Source organism: Oncorhynchus mykiss, chromosome 12 (assembly GCF_013265735.2).
Source record: "Oncorhynchus mykiss isolate Arlee chromosome 12, USDA_OmykA_1.1, whole genome shotgun sequence".
Lineage (NCBI taxonomy): Eukaryota > Metazoa > Chordata > Actinopteri > Salmoniformes > Salmonidae > Oncorhynchus > Oncorhynchus mykiss.
Genome location: NC_048576.1, coordinates 41,672,048 through 41,689,146, shown reverse-complemented (window position 1 = coordinate 41,689,146; position 17,099 = coordinate 41,672,048). Strand labels below are relative to the sequence as shown.

General features: G+C 40.5%; 1 protein-coding gene across 1 annotated transcript in view; it reads right to left on the bottom strand.

Moving 5' to 3' along the window:
• LOC110537617 (junctional adhesion molecule 3B) overlaps positions 1 to 9,604 on the bottom strand; it is a 52,474-nt gene extending 42,870 nt beyond the window's left edge. The window contains exon 1 of the mRNA XM_021623792.2: positions 9,500 to 9,604. Coding sequence (XP_021479467.1) covers positions 9,500 to 9,584 — 85 coding nt within the window. The 5' untranslated portion in view covers positions 9,585 to 9,604. The remainder of the gene's footprint in view (positions 1 to 9,499) is intronic.
• Between the last annotated feature and the right edge of the window lie 7,495 nt (positions 9,605 to 17,099).

Here is a 17,099-nt window from a genome sequence, read left to right as displayed (position 1 = left end):
GGATTTGGAGGATGATGGAGGCAACAGGGGAAAGGGCCTCAGATCCACAAAGTCCCTTCCACCAGGTGGCTGATGAGATATGTTGGCACGACTGCCATATTGCATCTCAATCCCAAAGCCCTTACTTGGAAGTGTACTTCGCCAAACTGCCAAGAACCTTGCTCTCATCCAGGCCAACGTGGCGAGACACCGTAGTGATGACACCATAGGCCTTGTTGATCTCTGCAGCAGACAGGATGCTCTTGCCAGCATACTTGGGGTCCAACGTGTACGCTGCGGTGTGTATGGGCTTCAGGCAGAAGTCTCCAGCTTTTTGACGCATTTCGGAACTGTAGTTTCCTCTGAGGTAGATTGCTGCTCTAACTTGATGACCCTTCACACACATAACCATTTCCTTGGCTCTCTTTTTTAGAGTGGATCCATTTTTTTCAGTGCCATGATGTCCTTGAGGAGCAGATTCAATGCATGAGCAGCACAGCCAATGGGTGTTTGCAGCATTGTCTGTCACCAGTGCAAATACCTTCTGTGGTCCAAGGTCATTGATTGCTGCCTTCAGCTCATCTGCAATGTAGAAACCGGTGTGTCTGTTGTCCCCTGTGTCTGTGCTCTTGTAGAATACTGATTGAGGGGTGGAGATTATGTAGTTAATTATTCCTTGCCCAAGAACATTCAACCACCCATCAGAGATGATTGCAATACAGTCTGCTTTCTCTATGATTTGGTTGTCCTTCACTTGAACTCTGTTGAACTCTGCATCCAGCAAACGAGTAGATTAAGCATGTCTGGTTGGAGGGGTGTATGCTGTGCAAAGAACATTCACAAATCTCTTCCAACTCACATTGCCTGTGAGCATCAGAGGTGAACCTGTTGCATACACAGCTTGAGCAAAACATTCATCAGCATTTCTGACTACGTTCCTCCATTGAGTAAAAAAAAAACATCTGATTCTAGGAGGACCATGAGCTGTTGCTATGGATAAGGTGTCTGATTCATCATTTTCACCTCGAAAAGAACTAGAGGGACATTTGTCAGTGGTTGCTTGTTGTGAGTGCTAAGGGAACTTTATGCACTCGGTCAGATGATTCTGCATCTTTGTTTTATTCTTCACATGTGATTTGGCACAGTATTTGCAAATGTACACAGCTTTTCCTTCTACATTAGCTGCAGTGAAATGTCTCCACACATCCACACCGTGGCATTTTCCTGTAAAGATTAGAAAATAAACGAGTAAGAATATACACTTCCATGTACAGATTAATAGTAAAGTAGTTAGATTAAACAAGTACTTTGTAAAATAAATGTTTTAAAGTGAAACATGTTTGGAAACTGGTGAATTAACACCCCTCAGTTAGCAGGCTCAAGCAAATTAAAACCCACATGGTAGCAAACACTATCAGAAATTGTTAACAAGTTAGAAATTATTTAAACACACTTCGCTGTAGGCTACTATTTACTAGTTAACAAAAAATCATGCATGTCATATAAAATATATTCACCCCACCCAGTATTGTAATCAAAACTTACCAGAAAGCATATAGTCCTTGGCTCAGACAGTGTTGTAGTGTGGGCTCAATAGCATCTCATTAGTGTACAAGATCTTGAGAATCAGCTGTGCACTACAGAGATCACTGCACATGTGATGGAAGAATGCACTGTGCATGCAGAGGGTTGCAATTCCATTGAATTGGGGATAGTTTAACCAAAATATGCCACAAGACCTAGAATTGCCTTGTGTGTATCCCACAAAAAAAGGGTCACTGTTATAAGCTAACTTTTTTTAATGAATTTAAGCAAAATTCCCCAAATTCTGGGGCTTAACTTCCCATAGAACATTTCCCTGAAAGTTTCTGACCCTTTGCAACCCTAGTGGTAATGCATACTTTTTTGCATACATTTTTGAGAGTTTTTTTCCTATAGTCTATGACAACAATTCATAGAAATTTGGTAATTGAATTAGAATGAAGTGCTTAAAAAGGTTACAAATCTTTGAATTTGACTTGCCACTGTCTGTATGCCAGTTGCCACTGGCCTGTACCTGAATGTCGAGCCCTGTGAATAAGAACCTCGGGACAAAATTACTAAAACTGTGTAATACCAAACTTTGATGGACCAAAGCGTTATCTGATCAAAAATCTCATTTGCGATGGCATGGTAGTCTGCAGTGACTACTGTACATTTCCAGAGCTTGAGATGGTCGTAAAGAAGGGTTTCTCCCTGATGATGAATAATTTGTGGCAAATGTGTCACTGGGTGGATAAAGCATCTGGGCCAATTACCTTGGATAGAAACATAAAGAGAAGTCACAGTAAACTCCCAACACTCCCTTTGGATGAACACAAGAATTGCACATCCCTCCCTGGAGGCCGTACAACCATGGCTCTTGCACACTGACCTTTTTGGGTAAGGCACTACATCAAGAGAACGCCTCAGCGTGGATTAGTTACGGTCAACACAATTATTGGAATGTCTTTTTTTTATCACAATTCTGGTGTCGTATGCCCTTCATAGAAGACACTTAAGGACACTGCTCTAAGGGATTGGAGTCGTCGTCACACCTGCAATTCACAGGAAGGAGAGTGTTTTGCCTGTCAGCTTGGCTGTTGGTGATAGACTTGTTTTGGGGGGCCTAACACCGCTCTCTCTGAAAGAGACAAATTGCATTTTCAGGAGGGTAGAAAAGCAGTGATGATGGCGCTGAAGCTAGCCAGTTGTCGTCAATGTGTCTTTGATAAATTATTTTTTTGGTCAAGTGGAATTTCTAATATGATTCAAATCTATTCTCCAATTTTGAAGAGGAGAAACAATTAGGAGAAAATGATGTTCAAAATCTTCAATTTTGTCTGATAATGCCAATAGTTTCTATAGTAGTTTTATTATGGTTTAGATGTCAGCACTATGCATATGTTTCAAGTTGAATCATATATTTAGAGTTGCTTGATTACAAGCCCAATGCTTCGGAATAAACAGTGTTCAAACACCTGAGGGTGTCTCATGATTCTGGCATCTGGCTATTTATAGAGAGAGTAATTGCCTTTGTGACAGTATGGTAAATAGAGGAGGAATCCAAAGCGATTATCTGGCTATGACTCCCAGCATGTAGCTCAGCCTTCCCTTGCCTTTTCAGACAGGCAGTTCTTCAGCAGCATTCACTTCATTATCTGTGCAATGTCATCAATTATTCTGTAATAATTTCACCAATTTGACAGCATCCCATTGTGTGATCAATGGCAGTTCCTCCTGACCTGTTGATGTGCTGGCTCTATCTGAATCCAGTGACTGAACACAGGGAGTAAAAATCCTCTGGTGCTTCCTCCCCTAGGGATCATGCGACCACAGATAGCCCAAACAGGAAATCAGCCATGCACTGCTCAGACAGCCGATTGAAGAGAATTTCAAAGATTATCCCGCAGACACAGAATAAACATAATAATGTCTTAGTAAATCAAACAGCCTGCTATTGACAAGGGGAAATATCTCTTCCAGACGTAATGTTGACATATCTCACGACAGACAAAAGTGCAAGAAAGAGAAATTCCATGAAACTACATTGGGGCCTACAGTACCAGTCAAGTTTGTACATATATATATATATATATATATACAGTACCAGTCAATAGTTTGGACACACCTACTTATTCAAGGATTTGTCTTTATTTTTAATATTTTCTACATTGTAGAATAATAGTGAAGACATAAAAAAAATATTAAATAACACATATGGAATCATGTAGAAACCAAAAAAAGGTGCTAAACAAATCTAAATATATTTTATATTTGAGATTCTTCAAAGTAGCCACCCTTTACCTTGATGACAGCTTTACACTCTTGGCACACAATGTAGAAAATAGTAAAAATAAAGAAAACTCCTTGAATAAGTAGGTGTGTCCAAACTATTGACTGGTACTGTATATATATATATATATGTACAAACTTGACTGGTACTGTAGGCCCCAATGTAGTTTCATGGAATTTCTCTTTCTTGCACTTTTGTCTGTCGTGAGATATGTCAACATTACGTCTGGAAGAGATATTTCCCCTTGTCAATAGCAGGCTGTAGCAGGCTGTTTGATTTACTATATATATATATATATTTATGGTGGGGTTTGGCCAGTACTTCAGCTTATACAGCCAGGCACTAGGCCTGTTCTTTTTATCAGCGCTTCTTCCACATGATAGTCTTATTGACATGTGAAGAATGTACATGCTTGCCATTCCTGGAGCGCACAGTAAGCATGTCATTTTCAACTTTCCCCTCAGCATCTGCCACTACTTACCAAGAGGAGATTTTTTATTTAAAGCATGATAGAGCCGACTTCAATAACCTTTCAAGCTCTTTGTGTGAAGTTCATGTGGATTTGTATCTCATGAAAGACCATTCCATTTTTTTATCCAGCTTTTATGTGTAACTCCTTCAGCTAACACAACTGTTATGCTTTCTTAGTTAACTCCCCCTTCATTTTCATTAAGCCCAATTTATCCGCAGGGGTTTCCTTCTATCTCTTAACAAAACAGGTCAATCAAATCTAATTGTATTTGTCACATGCTTGCTTCGTAAACAACAGGTGTAGAATAACACTGAAATGCTTACTTACAGGCCCTTCCCAACAATAAAGAGAGACATTTTCAAATAAATAATAGAAAGAGAATAATACGAGGAATTAATACACAATGAGAAACAATAACTTGGCTATATACACAGGTACCAGTACCGAGTCGATGTGCAGGGGTACAAGGTAATTGAAGTAGATATGTACATATAGGTAGGGATAAAGTGACTAGGCAACAGGATAGATAATGAACAGTAGTAGCAGCGTATGTGATGAGTCAAAAGAGTTAGTGCAAAGGGGGGGTCCATGCATATTGTCCGGGTAGCTATTTGGTTAACTATTTAGGAGTCTTACGGCTTGGCGCTAGAAGCTGTTCAGGGTCCTGTAGGTTCCAGATTTGATGGATTTGTACCACTTGCCTTGCAGTAGCAAGAGGATCAGTCTATGACTTGGGTGGCTGGAGTATTTAACATTTTTTAGGGCCTTCATCTGACACCACCTGGTATAGAGGTCCTGAATGGCAGGGAGTTCGGACCCAGTGATGTACTGGGCTGTACACACCACCCTCTGTAGCGCCTTGCGGTAGGATGCCAAGCAGTTGCCGTACCAAGCGGTGATGCAGCCAGTCAAGATGCTCTCAATGGTGCAGCTGTTGAACTTTTTGAGGATCTGAGGCCCCATGACTAATCTTTTCAGCCTCCTGAGGGGGAAAGAGGCATTGTCGTGCCTTCTTCACGACTGTGTTGGTGTGTGTGGACCATGTTAATTCCTTAGGGATGTGGACTCAGAGGAACTTGAAGCTCTCAACCTGCTCCACTACAGTCCTGTTGATGTGGATGGGGAGCATGCTCGGCCTGCCATTTCCTGTAGTCCACGATCAGCTCTTTTGTCTTGCTGACGTTGTTGTTGAGTGGGAGGGGTATTGTAATTCACTGTACATTAGAATGTTTTTTTCCCCCCTCCGTATGCTTTTGATTCAGAATGCCATATGTGCTAACATACGGCGTCTGAGGTTTGGGAGGGACGCCACAGATATTTCTGGTCACCCATGCATTCACACCAAACACCTCCACCCACTCCTGCTCAGCTGTTTCAGGCCATTCCAATGTAGGAGGTATTTTCTGCGCTGCCTTTTATCCCACGCATAGACCTTTGTAGCGCAGTTATCATCTTGTTGTTGCCCATGGATTAGCTCCAACTTGAGTGTAACTTCTAAATGCTGAAATTAATCTGCATGTTTCGTGCACATCACATAATTCAAAATGACATTTCAGATTGTTGTCAAAACCTAACCCAAGAATAGGTCAACTGTAAACAGCTTTACATGCAAAATAGAAATGTAGGCTAGAGCTGCAAGCCTTATTACAGTGCTCCAAACATTTGCTCACAACCTGTGGGTGGGAAGGGAAGCACCTGATAACAAGCACCTCCTGGGGGAAGCACTAGCAGCACTTTCCCTGGGGCTCACTAACTCCTGCCTACCCCAGTAATGCCACACATTTCAGACAATGAAGAAAGCACCTGTCATCTGGCACTTGTTTAAATGGATGCTTGTAGTGCTTAAAGTCGTCAGCATGCTTCAGTTCGGGTGGCGCCTAGCCGGGCTCAGCTAGCAGAACCGAACGGGTGCGCTCGCATACTCCCTTAAAATACCTTCGCTTGAAAATAAAAAAATCAGGAATGGTACTGTTTGTCCATTTTGAGACGCCGTAGCCAGTATACATTTTCTCAAAATAGTCCGAATTAATCTAAGATAAAATGAATGACAGATTTCTTGAGTTAACGGTTTTGAAGAGATCTTAGGGCTCCTGAGTGGCACAGTGGTCTAAGACACTGCATCTCACTGCAGTATCTGGTTCGAATCCAGGCTGCATCACATCCGGCCGTGATTGGGAGTCCCATAGGGTGGCGAACAATTTGCCCAGCGTCGGCAGGGGTAGGCCTTCGTTGTAAATAAGAATTTGTTCTTAACTGACTTGCCTGGTTAAATAAAAAAAATTGTAGTGCAATTTTGCATCTGACTAGGATGTCTGGTGCAGTATTTCTCAAGTGAAAAAATGTGCATAAGGACGAGTCGTCTCTCGTTGAATGACAACAGGCACTTCATTGAATAATCCCTACTTTTGACCAATCACCGGCGAGGGGGGCGGAGACTTTGGCTACCATCTTCGGCTACTGTCTTCGGTTTGCCTCGAGAAAAAATGTTGTGTGCCCAAACAGCCGAAAAAAACATTGCCAAAGTCCAAAACATCACAAAATGTCATCATAGTATACGCACAAACTGTTCTGAACTGTTTTGGCTGGAAAGCACTCGGACGCCTTAATTCAAAGAAGACAGACGTCTTATCCTTCATTGTGTGTGTGTGTGTTTTATTTTCTTTACTTACATTATCTCCTCAAATAAGGAACTTCTCTTCTCACCCAACGAGGCATAAGGCTTAAGCAGACTTACTGTGAGCTGCCATAGAGCAACAAAAAAAAACTAGACCAGAGTCAATCATTTCAGTTGGCCAAGCCTCCACGAGTAGCCACTTATTTGCTAAAAGGTCATTTATCAAGTCTGAAATAACATTTGCCACAACCATGCTTTTAAGAAATACATGGTAGATTGTAATGCATGTTTCTTTCACATGTATTCAGACTGGAAACATGTTTTATTGCAATCAATGTACAAACTTGCATTTTAGAAAACAATAATTCTCGAACTTCAAATAGGAGTGACTGGACCTAAAGGGTTGTTTTGCCCAGGCGCTTTTTCTGTGCCTATCAAGGAAAGATCAACGTTTATATTGGCTTGGCACTTTTCCACTTAGAGCATTGTTCAGCTCCCACATATCTTGGCACTTCTAAGTATTGGCAGGAGTTCTCAGGCAAAATGCGTTCCTGAGTACTTACACCTTTCTTAGGAAATGTGATGTAAAATAACTTATGTAAATCCAACAGCGAAATATCAGCCTGTTCTCTAAGATATGTAATGGATACATACACAATAGCTACATTTCTTATAACTATTCAAAATAAATATAAACTATGACATGAGTTCAAAACAGTTCTTTGACAATGAACAAACAAGCCAATGATGAGTAGCCTAAAACAAATGAAAGAATATGCATAGCAAGAGATCTAATTAATTTTAGATTCAAGCAACAAAAATAAATTAAAAAGTGTTTAAATGTACAAAGCTGATTAAAGTTGTTTTCCTCAGAAATGTTTAATTATGTTGTGGTAAATAGTATTTCCAACAACAATCAGGGTCAACCAGCTTTTACTATATAGCCTACAGACAATAACAACTGGATAAGCTGTAAAATCATACACCACTTAAAGCACACTAAATCAGATTGTCAGTAGGCCTAAATCCAGAGCAACAGAAAAAGACATCAGCAACATATTAGGAAGCAGCCTTCTTGCTATTCCTAATTAAATCCACATAGAATTAAGCCAATCCACACACTTGGATGATCAGAGGGGCTGAAGGCACAATGAGGTCTGCCCCCCCCCCCCCCCCCCACCCCCCTTTTCTTGTGTGTGTCTGTCGTCATGAAGGGTTCAACCAGGCTTAAAGAACACCAGGAAAACAGTTAAGTCAAGCCCTTGCTCAAAGCAAATGAGCACCACCAGTCCATCACATGTGGTGCTGTTTAATAGCATCCTGCTATGATCTAGTCTTATTTATTGTGTATGCGAGTAGCCTTAACTTAGTTATCATTAACTTTAGTGATTATACTTCTTATTACAATACACACACTATCAATTTGACATAGGCTATACTATAACACCTGCTACAGGCTATTAGGAGCCATTTGGGAACAATTCTAAATGTTTTGGTTAAATTTTTTCTTAATCTGAGTTCTATTTGGTTTCATTAAGCATCAATGACAACCGTTGTGAAAGTTGATACAAACGTAATTCTAAAATGTCAACATAATGATTAAACGTTCTTTCCGAGGAGGATCTGACCATGCATGAGCTGTCTAAAACACGTGGGAACACTTTTCCGGAACAAATTGCATCATACCCTTTCAGAAACATAGCCCAATCAAAACATGAAAAAACGCCACAATTTGGCCAGGTGCAGAGACAAATCGCTTGATCTGAGATGGCTAATAAAAAGTTACAAATCACCGTTTTAGAACCGATCTTCAATGAGTTCTCAACGCTTGCAAAGCGCGCTGCATGCTGCTTTCAGGCAGGCTCCTCCCGCGGACTGTCTTTATTCCCGAATGGGAAAAACGCTATCTCGCATCACTGAATATTGCCAGTCTGAACTTTTATCAACCACAATTCAAACACGTTAAAACAACGTTTGATAAAACCTATGTTACTATCAAATACGTATTTATTCAACACAATAACACATTTAGAGTTGAATTGATAGGTGACAACTTTTGAAAGTAAGACGGACAAAAGGGACTCGACTCGTCCCGTTGAAACAACACGCCTCTAAAATAATGTATACATTTTATATCTTCTTGCTATTTCATAGTGTAAGGTTTGTAGCAAATAAACATGCGCTATCGAAAACTAACTGTATGTAGAGCAGTTTTCGGGGCTTTCTATCTCTGAAGAGTTCGAGAAGCTAGACATGCCTCCAAATGCCATTCAGATAACGGTGCACTGTCAGGCTCGCGACGGATCAAACATTCCAACGCTTGAGCCTCGTGCGTTACCAAACGATTTCCTACTTCTTGTCTTCGATTGCTTCATTTATACATTAATATATCTCCATTTAATCAGAACATCATCCATGAATAACAAGATAGCTGGTTGACTATAGCTAGTTTGCTGAGTTTAGTTAGGTCAGGAACAATCACTTAGGTTATATCCTAACGCAGATCACATTGTAGCTCGAAAATGTCAAAGTAGCTAATTCTGAATAACAATTGCGAATGTCACGTCCAGAATGTATCTGAGCTAGGGAAATCAAGCGTGGTCCTCATGCATTTACTTACAGTGAGTTGAGAGCAGGACCAGAATGCAAGCCAGACGTGTTAACGCCATCTTGGAGTCGATGCAATGTTCAGTTTGGCCGTACATGCGCAAAGTTAAGAGCTTTTCAGTGGATGGAGAGAGGAGGACTGGCCGGGGAGAGAGAGGCGGGGGTGAATCAGGTTTCGGTGAATCAGGTTTCCATGGCTACCAAAAGCATCACTCACACAGTCAAGAATTAATGGTTGACAATACGTGGAGGACCATACGTTTTACAACGGTGGAAGCTGTGATTGAAGACTACTGTATTAGGCTACCCATTCTACCCATTATATTATATCAGACAAACTCTGCTGTGAGATTAAGATACAAATTACAAATGGACAATAATAAAAAAAATGATTATCAGATATCCAAACAAATCCCATTCTTAAAAAATAAAAAATAAACAATAGGCATCCTTCCTAAAACAAATGACTTTGAGATGTTGTGTTGACTATTCATGTTGTGTAGAGTAAACACGGGATTAATGTGCATTGATTGGAGGCTCTTTTTACTGGCCTAATCTTGTCAGTGGTAACTGCTCTTAAGTAGGACCCCACAGCTGTATCATCAAGCAGATCGTGATTGAAGGAATCTGCTACTTATCCTAGTCAATCTCAATTGAGGTTGCATGCAATCGCTATTGCTTTTAGATAGCTCAACCAACCATTGGAATAGTGTCTGCTAGAAAGTATTTGATTGGATGTGTGTGGATTGCGTGAATGTGTGTGCATGTGCGTGCGTGCCTGCTTCTGTGTGTGTGCGTGCTTGTGTGTGTGTTGGTGTGTGGACTAGGAAACATTGTCTGGATTGTAGTGTTAACACCTTAAGTATGATTTTTATTCACACTCATTTATGTGCCTCAAATATATTGCTTGCAATTTTATTGCGACAATATCAGATTAAATGTGTATTGCTTTGATGAACTGGAGGGTATAAAAACTATTAATTGCATTACACTTTTCGGGTTGTCAGGGTGGCTTCCCCCTAATGAGTTCGTATGGTTTTTAAATATCAGACCATGTAAGTACTAGGTAGTAATACAGAAAATGGAACAGTACTGGTCATTTTACTAGTAGTTTAATGTGTTCCATGTTGTCAAGGTCCACTCAGTGAATAACGCTCAAATGTAAAACGCATTCCCAATATTGTAACGATTCTCGTCCTCCTCTTCTGAGGAGGAGTAAGTAAGAAGGAGGACCAATGCGCAGCGTGGTAAGTGTCCATATTGTATTTATTATATGAACACAAAACAAAAACAACGAGAACGAAACAGTCCTGAATGGTGAAATACAAAACACAGAACATAAAATAATCACCCACGAAACACTGGTGGGAAAAGGCTACCTACAGTAAGTATGATTCTCAATCAGAGACAACTAACGACACCTGCCTCTGATTGAGAACCATACCATACCAGGCCAAACGCAAAATACAACATAGAAAAACAAACATAGACTGCCCAACCCAACTCACGCGGCTGACCATACTAAAACAAAGACAAAACAAAGGAACTAAGGTCAAAAGGTGACAAATATGCACCTAATGCACCACCCTTTTTAATGTACAGTGTTGGAAAGTAACCCTTAAATACCCCTACCCCCAGACACACACAAACAATATGTAACAGCTTCTTTTGTTTCCATTGTTTCTATTATCTTTTGAATAATAGAGGTGGTGCCTTGAGTCATTTAGAGACTTCCTGAATTCTCAGGTTTACTTTCAGCACTTAAGACAACAACATTCTTCGTTGCCATCCACTTTAAGTCCAAGCTTTTGGCTCTGAGCCCATATTGTATTCACGGTCATCATTCTTATCCCTGGGTTCCTCTTTCAGGGCATGTTTTAAGCAGAAGGGACGTATACAGTCAGACTGAAACTTTGACTTGCATGGTCAAAAAATGTTTTTAAAATCTGTATTTTCCATCTCTCGCAAGTATACAGATTTATTTTATTTTTATATACTCATGGCTGTTGCTCCAAGTCACTTATGTGGCAGTCAGCAAGGTCAGGGGAAAATGAGGCGGCTATCTAAAAAGTTCACAATGAATGTCCTCCCATGAAGGTTTAGACACTTTCTATTTATACTGAACAAGAATATAAACAGAAACATGCACCAATTTCAAAGATTTTACTGATTCACAGTTCATATAAAGAAATCAGTCAATTGAAATAAATTCATTTGGCCCTAATCTATGGATTTCACATGACTGGGAATACAGATATGCATCAGTTGGTCACAGATACTTTAAAGAAAATGGGCCTCACAATGGGCCTCAGGATCTTGTCACAGTATCTCTGTGCATTCAAATTGCCATTGATAAAATGCAATTCTGTTTGTTGTCCACAGCTTATGCCTGCCCATACCCTAACCCCATCACCAACATGGGGCACCCTGTTCACAACGTTGACATCAGCAAACCACTCGCCCAGATGACGCCACACACATGGTCTGTGGTTGTGAGGCCAGTTGAATGTACTGACAAATTCTCTAAAACAACGTTGGGGGTGGCTTATGATGGAGAAATTAACATTCAATTATCTGGCAACAGCTCTGGTGGATATTCCTGCAGTCAGCATGCCAATTGCATGCTCCCTCAAAACTTGAGACATCTGTGGTATTCTGCTGTGTGACAAAACTGCACATTTTAGAGTGGCTTTTTATTGTCCCAAGCACAAGGTACACCTGTGTAATAATGATCATGCTGTTTAATCAGCTTCTTGTTATGCCACATTTGTTCAGGTGGATGGAATATCTTGGCAAATGAGGAAAGCTCGTTAACAGGGATATTAACCAATTTGTGAGAAATACGTTTTTTGTGCCTATGGAAATTTTCTGAGATCTTTTATTTCAGCTCATAAAACACGGGACCAACACTTTACATGTTGCGTTTATATTTTTTTTCAGTGTACTTTGTTTATATACTGAGTATACAAAACATTTAGAACACCTGCTCTTTCCATGACATAGACTGGCCAGTTGAATCCAGGTGAAAGCTATGATCCCTTATTGCTGTCACTTGATAAAACCGGTTCAATCAGTGTAGGTGAAGGGGAGGAGCCAGGTTAAAGAAGGATTTTCAAGCCTTGAGACATTTGAGACATGGATTGTGTATGTAGGCCATTCAGACGGTGAATGGGCAAGACAAAATATTGAAGTGCCTTTGAGTCAAGAACTGCAACGCTGTACGGTTTTTCATGCTCAACAGTTTCCCTTTTTTTTCAAGAATGGTCCACCACCCAAAGGACATCCAACCAATTTAACACAAACTTTGGAAAGCATTGGAGTCAACATGGGCCAGCATTCCTGTGGATCATTTTCGACACCTTGTAGAGTCAATGCCCTGACGAATTGAGGCTGTTCTGAGGGCAAAAGGGGCGGGGTGCAACTCAATATTAGGAAGGCGTTCCTAATGTTTGGTATACTCTGTGTATCTTCACCATTGATGTTGAAATGTGTAATGCGTCAGGTTAGATTTTACTACTCAGCGTTGTTACAGCCATCGTCAGGGATTGTTACATGGATTTATGCATTTCCAACTGCATCTAAGTAATAATACTAGTAATACCCTTAACTTTCATTGTTAATTTGTTTATTTTTCATGGAAGATTCTTTATCAATTAAATGAAGTGGGCAGAGAACAATCCCCTCTTCACATGATTTAAGATATAATTTAATAAATATCATTTTGAAATGATCTGTAAATGTAAAAACAAAAAACGCACAATAAAACGTTTTGACAAATTGAAAATGTATCTCGGTATGTAATACCTCTTGTTAGGTTTATGTACTCTTTTTTGTATATTTCTGTTTTTGTATTTGTTGTGTTCATAATAAATACATAAATATATATATATATATGAATAAATAAAAATAATAATAATATTAATACTAGTATATGGACATTAGATTGGCGACCCTACTGCAGTTCAACCGCAACCCAATTGCAGATCGCCCGAGGAGTCGCTACCTCGGCTTTGAATACCACTGCTGTAGGTGAATGGATAACATCTCTTGTATCATAGTTTTTGTAAAATCCCTCAAGGCACATGTCAAATTAGCAAATCATTATTTACACTGAGTGTATAAACATTAGGAACACCTTCCTAATATTGAGTTCCACGCCCTATTGCCCCCAGAACAGCCTCAATTCATCTGGCATGGACTTTACAAGGTGTCAAAAGTGTTCCACAGGGAAGCTGGCCCATGTTGACTCCAATGCATCCCACAGTTGTGTCAAGTTGGCTGGATGTCCTTTGGGTGGTGGACCATTCTTGATGCACACAAGAAAATGTTGAGTGTGAAAAACCCAGCATGGTTGCAGTTCTTGACATACACAAACCGTTGCGCCTGGCACCTACTACCATACCCCGTTCAAAGGCACTTAAATATTTTGTCTTACCCATTCACCCTCTGAATGGCACGCATACACAATCCATGTCTCAATTGTCTCAAGGCTTGAAAATCCTTCTTTAACCTGTCTCTTCCCCTTCATCTACACTGATTGAAGTGGATTTAACAGGTGACATCAATAAGCGATAATAGTTTTCACTTGGATTCACCTGGTCAGTCTGTCATGGAAAACGTGTGTGTTCCTAATGTTTTGTACACTCAGTGTACATAATCAATTCAACAGTTCCAGTGTAAAGTAGTTGGTTTGGTGAGTAACCTCGCCTGAGACTCAACATTAGCTCCCAGAGATGACACCTTAGTAATGGTCGGTTTCGAATAACAAATCCTCAAAGACAGTAGAAGAGGGAAGGAGAAAGGAAAAGTATAATCAAATAAAAAGAGCCATATCTGTCCCTTCCAATGATATATATGAACACTGTATTGCTATGTATTGGCCAATGAGAGGCTTTGAAGTCACCGATCAGCCATATTGGCACTCCTCAGAAAAGCAGTCTTTCATAGGAATTAATGGAATTCTACAGTATTTCATTTAAATGTTTCAAAGACATAATTACATATATTTAAGTATTTTGTTGTTGTAGTGGTGATAGTAACATTAGTCATTTCAAAAAATGGGTTCAAAAAATGTTTTATGTTTAGCTTACATAATATAATTTAAAAGTATGCACTAAGGTGACTGTAATAGAATAAACGTTACAAAACAAATGTAGACATTTATAAATGCATTTCTATAGCTTCCAAAATATGTTTTACAACAGTGGGAGAGTGCCAAGATGTCGGTGCAGTGGCTTCAAAACAGTTCCCCCTGTAATTCAACTAGCGTGTGTATAAACAATATGTCCCCTCGGTCTTGGTGTTCAGCAGCAAAACCATTACATTACCCTGCTGATGTGCGAACGTTACAGGCTTTCGTCATTTGAAGTCTTTATCAGAGTCAAGGACGCTCAAAGGAGAAATCTGAAAACCGTCACAACACTCACTACTCAGACGGATCTCCAGTCTCCACAAGGGGCCGTGGAAGCAGGCACGCAATCAGGGCCCAATGTGACAGTTTATTGGCGAAGGGTGGAGACAAGGGTAACAAGTCAGTCAATGTATTTATATCCCCGATGTTTCATGTGTTATATTTAGAATGTGATTGACAGGACAACTGAAAGCTTTTGTCATCCAAATTATCTTCAGGCATCTCGTATATAAAAAAAAGTAACACTTTACTTAACACCCAGTTTCATAACACGTTATGACATGGTCATGACCATGTCATAATATGTCATAACAGCTGACATAACTTATCCTAACCTGTCATAATATGGGCATAACACTGTTATAACACATATATTTACACCTGTTGTAACATATATTGCGTTATTTTATGGCTGGTTATGACTCCTACGTTTATTCAATTTTTTTTTTTCCCCGCTAAGAAGTTTCCTTTCATTTGAAAGTCTGTTTCTTAAATCATTTGTTGTTGTAATGAATTCTTTACAGTCATTTTTTTCCATCATATTTTACATAACTTGTAGAAAATACACTTTACTGTCATGAAGCATTATGACCCTATTGTGTCACTTTACTTGGTCTAAGAAAATACACTTTATAACACCGTCAAGAAGCATTATTACCATCATAATTATAAACTCAGCAAAAAAAGAAACGTCCCTTTTTCAGGACCCTGTCTTTCAAAGATACTTTGTAACAATTCAAATAACTTCACAGATCTTCATTGTAAAGGGTTTAAACACTGTTTCCCATGCTTGTTCAAGGAACCATAAACAATTAATGAACATGCACCTGTGGAATGGTCGTTAAGACACTAACAGCTTACAGACGGTAGGTAATTAAGGTCACAGTTATTAAAACTTAGGACACTAAAGATGCCTTTCTACTGACTGAAAAATACCAAAAGAAAGACGCCCAGGGTCCCTGCTCATCTGCTTGAACGTGCCTTAGGCATGCTGCAAGGTGGCATGAGGACTGCAGATGTGGCCAGGGCAATACATTGCAATGTCCGTACGGTGAGACGCCTAAGACAGCGCTACAGGAAGACAGGAAGGACAGCTGATCATCCACGCAGTGGCAGACCACGTGTAACAACACCTGCACAGGATTGGTACATCCGAACATCACACCTTGGGACAGGTACAGGATGGCAACAACAACTGCCCAAGTTACACCAGGAACGCACAATCCCTCCATCAGTGCTCAGACTGTCTGCAATAGGTTGAGAGAGGCTGGATTGAGGGCTTGTAGGCCTGTTGTAAGGCAGGTCCTCACCAGACAGCACTGGCAACCACATCGCCTATGGGCAAAAACCCACCGTCTCTGGACCAGAAAGGACTGGCAAAAAGTGCTCCTCACTGATGAGTCGCGGTTTTGTCTCACCAAGGGTGATGGTCGGATTCACGTTTATCGTCGAAGGAATGAGCGTTACATTGAGGCCTGTACTCTGGAGCGGGATCGATTTGGAGGTGAAGGGTCTGTCATGGTCTGAGGTGGTGTGTCACAGCATCATCGGACTGAGCTTGTTGTCATTGCAGGCAATCTCAATGCTGAGCGTTACAGGGAAGACATCCTCCTCCCTCATGTGGTACCCTTCCTGCAGGCTCATCCTGACATGACACTCCAGCATTACAATGCGACCAGCAATACTGCTCGTTCTGTGGGTGATTTCCTGCAAGACAGGAATGTCAGTGTTCTCCCATGTCCAGCGAAGAGCCCGGATCGCAATCCCATTGAGCACGTCTGGGACCTGTTTGATTGGAGGGTGAGGGCTAGGGCCATTCCCCCCAGAAATGTCCGGGAACTTGCAGGTGCCTGGGTGGAAGAGTGGGGTAACATCTCACAGCAAGAACTGGCAAATCTGGTGCAGCCCATGAGGAGAAGATGCACTGCAGTACTTAATGCAGCTGGTGGCCACACCAGATACTGACTTTTACTTTTAATTTTGACCCCCTCCTTTGTTCAGGGACATATTATTCCATTTCTGTGTCCCATGTCTGTGGAACTTGTTCAGTTTGTCTCAGTTGTGTAAATATGTGTATGAACATAACTGAAAATAAACGGAGTTGACAGTGAGAGGACGTTTCTTTTTTTGCTGAGTATATAAGCCAGATAGGCCTATCACGTACATGACCTTATGTCAGTCTTCAGTCAAAAAGAGGGTGTCT